The sequence below is a fragment of the Zosterops lateralis genome, assembly GCF_965231275.1.
Source record: "Zosterops lateralis genome assembly, chromosome: 30".
NCBI lineage: Eukaryota > Metazoa > Chordata > Aves > Passeriformes > Zosteropidae > Zosterops > Zosterops lateralis.
In genome coordinates, this window is record NC_139790.1 from 5,070,834 (window position 1) to 5,078,206 (window position 7,373).

General features: G+C 66.5%; 1 protein-coding gene across 1 annotated transcript; it reads left to right on the forward strand.

The window, feature by feature from the left end:
• The first annotated feature begins 3,832 nt into the window (after positions 1 to 3,832).
• Positions 3,833 to 7,370, forward strand: ARID5A (AT-rich interaction domain 5A). The gene is made up of 7 exons (XM_083880471.1): positions 3,833 to 3,924; positions 4,171 to 4,269; positions 5,121 to 5,325; positions 5,404 to 5,456; positions 5,597 to 5,694; positions 5,780 to 5,915; positions 6,111 to 7,370. The coding sequence occupies exons 2-7, from the start codon at positions 4,207 to 4,209 to the stop codon at positions 7,353 to 7,355; spliced, it is 1,800 nt and encodes a 599-aa protein (XP_083736597.1). The 5' UTR covers positions 3,833 to 3,924; positions 4,171 to 4,206; the 3' UTR covers positions 7,356 to 7,370.
• The last annotated feature ends 3 nt before the right edge of the window (positions 7,371 to 7,373 follow it).

The window sequence follows — 7,373 nt, forward strand, 5'->3', positions numbered from 1 at the left end:
GCAAATGGGGACAAATCCCTGAAAAAAGGGAATTCAGGGATCAGAGGCTGGAGCAGCACCCAGGAATGGGCTCCAGGAGCTGAATTCTGGGATCAGGACCAGGGAGATCCCAGCGTCTTTGGGGCCAGGGGCTCCTCCCTGGGATTTTGGGACATACCAAGACCTGGATTCTCCTCCTGGGGCCATCCCACTCCAGGGGTACCTGGGGGTCCCCAGAGGAAGAGTCTCTTTTTCCTGAACCCCTTGGAATTCTGCTCCTGCCTTTCCTGGGAATGGTGTCCTCATGGAAGGGGTCTCGTCCTCCTGAGCCCCCTGGAATTCTCCTCCTGCCTTTCCCAGGATAAGGATCGCCAGAGGAGGGATCTCCCTGTCCTCACACCCCTGGAATTTTTCTCCAGCCTTTCCCGGGATAAGAATCCCCAGGTGAGGGTTCTCCTTTTCCTGACACCCCTGGAATTCTCCTCCAGCCTTTACTGGGATGGGGATCCCCAGAGGAGGAGTCTTCTCCTGCCACCCCTGGAATTCTCCTCTGCCCCTGGGGCTGGAGCTCCCTCAGGAACATCCAGAGCTGCAATTCCTGGCCCGCCGGGCTCTGCCCGCGCTGCTCCCTCGCTGTTCCCAGGACTTCTCCCCTCCAAAGAGCCTCGGGGGATTGTGGCGGCCTCGGCCCGAGGACCTCCCGCTCCTCTGCTCCGGGAATCGGGAGCCGCTCCTGGGGCTCCGCGAGGATCTCGGGACGGATGTGCGAGTCCTCCCGGGCTGCCAGGGGGCTGCTGCTCCGGGGATTTGAAATTCCAGAGCTGGAAATCCCAGAGGCTGCTGCTCCAGGGATTGGTGCTCTAGCGGCTGCTGTTCCGGGGGCTGATACTCCAGGGATTGAGGCTCCGGGGGATGATTTTCCAGGGATTGTTGTTCCAGGGGTTGATGTTCCAGGGGCCGGAGGGTTCCCGGTGCTCCCGCCCGGGCTGGGGGGGAGATGTGGGAGCAGAGCTGAGACTCCAGGAGTTCCGCGAAGGGCTGGAGCGATGCCGCACTCCGCGGATGCCGCTCACGCACCAAAGGCACCAGACCTTCCTCTTCACCTTCCTCTTCCCCTTCTTCCTCCTCGGAGCGGCGCCGTATCCCGGACCCGGCCAGGAACGGGTGCGGGGGCCGAGGGGTGAGGGGGCATCACCGGGAGGGGTCCCAGAACAAGGGGAGGGGTCCCAGCAGCACCGGGAACTGGTCCCAGCTCTGGGGAGGAGTGCCAAAATCAGGGAGGGGTCCCAGCACCACAAAGGGATCCCAACGCAGGGGAGGGGACCCAAAATCGGGGAGGGGTCTCAGAACAAGGGAGAGATCCCGGCAGCGGGAAAGAGTCCCAGCTCTGGGGAGGGCTCCAGGTACTGGGGAGGGGTCCCGGCACCGGGAGGGGGCTCTCGGGGCTCCCTGGGCGACCCCCGCCCCTCGGAGCTCCTCTCCAGGCGCCTCTTCAGGAACTCCCGGCGCTCTGGGGTCGGGACGGTTCCCACGAGCGCTCCACCCAGGGGTGCTCAGCTGCCCCCAGGACCTGACACGCGATCTGTGCCTAAAATCCCATTTATTCCTGAAATCCCTTCCGTTCCCGCGCCGATGGAACTGCGTGAGAGGAAACTGAGGCAGGGCCTCAAGATCTCTTCCATCAGCTCCGGACATCCCAGCCCGGAGAAAAACTAGAAATAAAAACCCGAGCGGGGCTTTTCGCTGTTTATTTCACCCGTTCTCGTTAAATCCCGGATTTATCGCGGGGAGGGCGGAAGCCTTCCTGGAAAGGGGGGTTCGGTAGAACCCGCCGCTCCTTCGCCCCCTTCCGACCCCGGGAGGGGGGACAGGAGCTCCCCCCCCAACTTCCCTCCGCTTCTGCTTTCTCGGGTTTTTGGCCCAAAATGAGTCACTGGGGGATTTTTTTTTTTCTCTCATTTTTCGGGACTCTTTCACGAGTCGAAGCGGGGGGGATTCTCGGGGGGCTGAGCCCCGACTGTTCCCCGCGAGAGAGCGGCTCCGACCCCACGGGACTGCGACTCCCAGTCCAGGGACACGGCACAGCATCCCTGGGGCGCTGCGGACCCCCGGGAAGGGGAGCGGGACACGGGCCCGGAGCATCCCGCCGTGTCCCCACCCTCGGGGTGGCTCCGCCGCGGGGAGCGGGGCTTTGGGGGCCGGAAAGTCCGGCCCAGTCATTCGGGAGGCGGGGGGAGAACCCCGAAAAGCGCGTCCGTTCCGGTAAGGAAAGAGTCAATGGCAGCGGCTCGCCCCGCTCCGGCTCGCACACGCCACTTCCCCGAGCGGGGCTGACTCATCCCGGGCTCGGTCCCGCTCCGCGACACCCGCGCGCCGCTCCGGCCGCCCCGGAGCCCGGCCCGAGCCTCCGCCGGTGAGTCCCGGGGGTCCTGGGGGGTCCCTCCGCCCGTCCCGAGCCGCGCGTCCCCCGCGCCCGCTCCGTCCCCAGCGGGGCCGGCCGGGAATCCCAAAATCCCGACGCCGCCGGGAAGCGGAGCGCGCCCCGACCCCGCGCGGGTCCCGGAGCTGCGGCCGCCCCCGCGGGCCCCCGGCCGCTCTCGCAGCCCCCTCGGGGATGCCGGGGGGGGGGGGGGGGGGGGGGGGGTGTTTGGCCGAGCCGGCGGCGCGGGATGGGGAAGGGATGACTTCAGCCCATTACTCAGCCGCCGTCACGCCTTGGCAGCGCTCCCGCGCTATTCCGGGCCGTGACGCTCCAGCCCCGCGAATTTGGGCCTAAAACAGGCGGAATTCGGCTGAGCGCGGGGATTTGGGCAAGGAGAAGGAGCCCCGGACACGCTGCGGAGTCCGCGGGGTTGGGATTTGGGATGAGTTTGAGCCCGCGCCGGGAAAGCGCCGCCGCCGAAGCGCCCGTAATTGTTGTTATTATAATGATTGTTATTATCTCATTAATTGTGTGATTAGAGCCCGGGTGCCGTCCTCAGCCCCCCACACTCCCGGCACCAGGGGTGGAGGGCGGGGGTTGTTCAGCCCCAAATCGGCCGCGTTTCGCCCCAAAACCCCGCGCCATCCTCCCCCCCGCCCCCCCCGCAAGCCCCGGCGGTTGGTTTCCTGCGCTCGGGCAGCGCTGCCAGAAAGGGAGGAAATCGCGTTAGCGGTGCCGGGAACCGAACCCGGGCCAGGGAGGCACCGCGGGGGGCGGGACACGGGGGTGACACCCGGACCTGCTCACACAGGTGGGGTTGTGACACCTGGACATGATAAACACCTGTGTGGGGCCTGGACCTGCCCACACAGGTGTGTGTGACACCTGTGTGTGTGGCACCGGGACACAATAAACACCTGTCTGTGTGACACTTGGACCTGAGTGTGACACCTAGACCTGCACACACAGGTGTGTGTGTGACACCTGGACCTGTGTGTGACACCTGGACCTGTGTGTGACACCTGTGTGTGTGTGGCACCTGCTGCACACCTGTACCTGCACACCCACACGCGCACCCACCTGCACACAGGGAGAGGCCCCTGGACGTGCTCACCTGCACTCAGGAGCGTGCTGGCGCCTCTGTGCCCGTATGAACACACCTGGCACACGTGTGTGCCCCTGCACATGCCTCACACCCACACACCTGTGCTCAGGTGTGCTCACCCACGGCCGCCGCTCCCTGCGGCTCCAGGACTACAACTCCCAGCGTGCCCCTCGCGAGGGGCGGGGACAGGCGGCGCAGCTGTCCAATGGGAGAAGGGGCGTGTTTGCTTTAGCCAATGGACATCGAGGGGGCGTGGCACCCCGCCCCTCGGGCGCGCCCCGCCGTCACGTGGCGCGGGCGTGGCCGGGAGCGCGAGCGCGGCCGGGGCGGGGCCGGGGGCAGCGGCGGGGCTCGGGGGGAACCGGGGGGCGTGGGCAGCACCTGGGGACCCCCTCTGCCCGCCCCGCTCCTTCCCCAGGTTGGCATTGCCGCTTTTGGCCGTCGTCCCGCGGTTTTTCCTCGAAAACTTTGGGGGTGCGGGGGACGTTCGGGGGGCAGCGAGCCCTGACCTGGGGGGCGGGCAGGAGGCGCGGGCGGAGCAGCTTCGGCCGCGGCCGAGTTCGGTGCCTGGCGGGCAGCGCCAAATCCTCCCGATTTACCCGCGATTTCGGGAGACCAGCAGCGATTTGGGGTCCTACCTTCCCCACTTTGTTTTTCCTTCCAGGACCCCTCCTAAAGCCAAGGCCGGCGCCTCTCCCCCATGGAGAACAATCAAGAGCCGCAAGAAGAGCCCCAAGAATCCTCCAGCACCGCCCAGCCCGCCGTGAGTGCACCCCGGCCTTTTGGGGGGGCTGCTGAACGCCCCAAAATTCGGGGAGGGAGGAGGGCGCGCAGAGCTTTGGCCGGCGGTGGAAGCGAGGATGAGGCAGAGAAATGTGAAATTCCCAGCTTTGGGTGAGGGGGGAATGGACCAAAAAAGGCATTTTTGGGGGGAGAAGTGAGCAGTCCCATGTAAACAGGATCATTTTTGTAATTATTTTTTATCCTCGTAAGGAAAAGGGGTTTGGATTTTGTGGCGCTGGAGCTTTCCCCTCCCTCCAGCAGCTTTTTAATTCGCCAAAAAAACCCAAAAAAACAAAAAAACACAACACCCAAGAACACAACACCCAAAAAAAAAAAAAAAAAAAAAAAAAAAAAAAAAAAAAAAAGAGAAAGCTTTGAACTCTTTCAGCCGTTAAAATCCGGTGTCTGTCACGAGCCGTTAAATGAATAGAAAAAACCACCACCAAAAAAAAAAAAAAAGGAAAAATAGAAAGACTAAAAAAAAAAAAATAGAAAAGGACGGACTTGGGAGCCGAGCAGCTTCTTTGCCCAAAAATAGCAACAAGTTTTATAACTCCGGAAAATGTAGAACAAACAAACGAGGAACATTTTTAGCTGAGAAAGGCGGCGGCGGCGGCGCGGGGGGGGAGCTGAATTTCTGAATTTCTGCCCGTCTGTTTTCCTGGAAGCCGCTCCTCGTGTTCTCGCCCGCATCCAGCGCTTTGACCAAGTTGGCCGCGGGCCCGGGGCTCCCCGAACGCTGCCGGGGAACGGGCCCGGAGCTCTCCGGGCTGCGGGAGGTGCGGGTGGAGCCGCAGCGGCTCCCCCAAATCTCAGCCCCGTGTCCCGCAGGACGCGCCGGGGGCCGCGGATGGCGCCCAGAGGGACAAGGCGGTGGGAGAAGGTGGGGACATGGACACGGACACAGACAAGGAGGACAAGGAGAAGGAGGACAAGGAGAAGGAGGAGGAGGAGGCTTTCCTCGTCAGCCTCTACAAGTTCATGAGGGAGCGTCACACGCCCATTGAGAGGATCCCGCACCTCGGCTTCAAGCAGAGTATGTCCCCGCCGTATGGGGACAGGGGGAGGTGGCCCTGTGTCCTCCTGACCCTCAGCATCTCCCCTTTATTCCCAGTTAACCTCTGGAAGATCTACAAGGCCGTGGAAAAGCTGGGAGCCTACGAGCTGGTGAGTGGCGCCTGTGGGAGCCGGGGTGTCCCCGGGGTGCCGGGATGTCCCTTTGGGGGGGCCAGGGTGCCCCCTGGGTATCCGGGTGTCCCCGGGGCGCCGAGGCTCACCCCTCCTTCCCTCCCTCCCTCTCGCCGCAGGTGACGGGCCGCCGGCTCTGGAAGAACGTCTACGACGAGCTCGGGGGCAGCCCCGGCAGCACCAGCGCTGCCACCTGCACCCGTCGCCACTACGAGAGGTGAGGCCGGGCCGGGGCCGGGCTCTGTCCCGCCGCGTGCCTCAGTTTCCCCCGGCGCTCACCGCGCTCCCCGCTCGCTCCGCAGGCTCGTCCTTCCCTACGTGCGGCACCTCAAGGGCGAGGAGGACAAACCGCTGCCCCCCAGCAAACCCCGCCGGCAGTACAAGGTCTCCAAGGACGACAAGAGCAAGAGGGCCAGGAAGGAGAAGGGCCGCGAGCAGGTGCGCGGCCCCCCCGAGGGGCTGGAGCGGCCCCCGACCCCCGGGCCGTGTCCGACCGTGCTGCGGAACCGGGGAAGGGCGGGGAAGGGCAGGAGGGATGGGCCCGGCCGGGAAATGAGAGCGGGACTGAGAGCGCAGCCGGAGGTGGGCGGGGAGCCGGGTCCCCCACCCACAGCCCGACCCCTGTGCCCGCAGGTGGCTCCGGACAAGGGGCAGCCGGAGGCGGCCGCGGAGGACGCGCCGGAGCGGGGCCGGGGGACAGACGGACGCTGCAGCCCGGTCAGCCCGGCCCCCAGCCCCTCGGGGGGGTGTCCCAGCCCCTGCAGGACCCACAGCGAGACGTACAAGCGCCTCTTCTCCAGCTTCTACTCCAAAGGGAACCATCCCATCATGTCCCCGCTGGCCAAGAAGAAGCTGCTGGCGCAGGTGAGCAAGGCCGAGTCCTTGCAGTGCCACAAACGCCACTGCCCCGAGGCCCGGCGGGCACCGAGCGACCCCGGCCCCGAGCCGCCCCGGCCGGGCTGCGGCCCTCGCCTGGCCGAGCAGAGGAGTCCGGAGCCGCCGGGAGCCCCGGACAGAGCTCCGAGCGCGGGGAACGAGGCGGGCCCGGCCTGCAGCGCATCCCCGGGAGGCAGAGACAGCCAGGGCTGCCCGCGGGCCGAGGACGGGGGCCCGGCCCCCGCCGTCTTCACCGGCTACTTCCACGCGTACCGCAGCGAGGGGCTGCAGGCCGGCGGCTGCCCCTCGCTCTGGGGGTACTTCCCCAACCTGAAGGATTTTTTGGAGCCGCCCTCCGCCTTCCCGGCGCGGCCCGAGGAGCCCGAGCAGCCGCAGGAGCTGCGGAGCAAAGCGGGGCGGCCGTGGGAGGGCCGGGCCGCCGCTGTCCAGGCCTGCTGGGTGCCCCCCGGGGCCGCCTTCGGCCCCGCCGCGCCCCGGGCCGGCCGCGGCCGCCACGAGGAGGAGGAGGAGGATGAGGATGAGGAAGATGATGAGGAGGACGAAGAGCCCTTCGGCCCCACTGCCACGTCACGCGCCGTGTCCCCCTTGGCCAGGGAGGGCAGGGACAGGGGGACCCGCTCGCCGGGCGGCCACCCAGGGCTGGCCAAACCCAGAGCCGTGGTGGCCGCTCCGGCCTTCGCCGCGCCGCTGCCGCCGGACGCTTTCCAGGGAGCCGCGCTGCACTTCCCGGGCGGCTTCGGGCTGAAAACGCAGGGCGTGCCGGTGGCCCCGGCGCTCTCCGTGAACCCGCTGGTGATCCCGGCCTTCCCCAGCCCTTTGGTGGTGGGCTCGGAGCTGTGCCGGCCGCTGGCCACCGGCGCCGGCCGCTTCCCCGCGTCCTACGGGAATTCGCTGCAGCCGCGGCTGTACCCGGAGGCCCCGTGGCACGGGCAGCGCTCCCGCAGCTCCCCGCACGTCCCGGCCTTCCCGCACCGGCCGTAGCGCTGCCATCCCTCCCCA

Excerpts from the sequence above, each read along its gene's own strand:
- ARID5A (XM_083880471.1), top strand. The coding sequence starts at position 4,207 with ATGGAGAACAATCAAGAGCCGCAAGAAGAGCCCCAAGAATCCTCCAGC. Across the intron at positions 4,270-5,120 it reads CCAGCACCGCCCAGCCCGCC|GACGCGCCGGGGGCCGCGGA; the intron begins GTGAGTGCACCC and ends CGTGTCCCGCAG. Across the intron at positions 5,916-6,110 it reads AGGAGAAGGGCCGCGAGCAG|GTGGCTCCGGACAAGGGGCA; the intron begins GTGCGCGGCCCC and ends CTGTGCCCGCAG.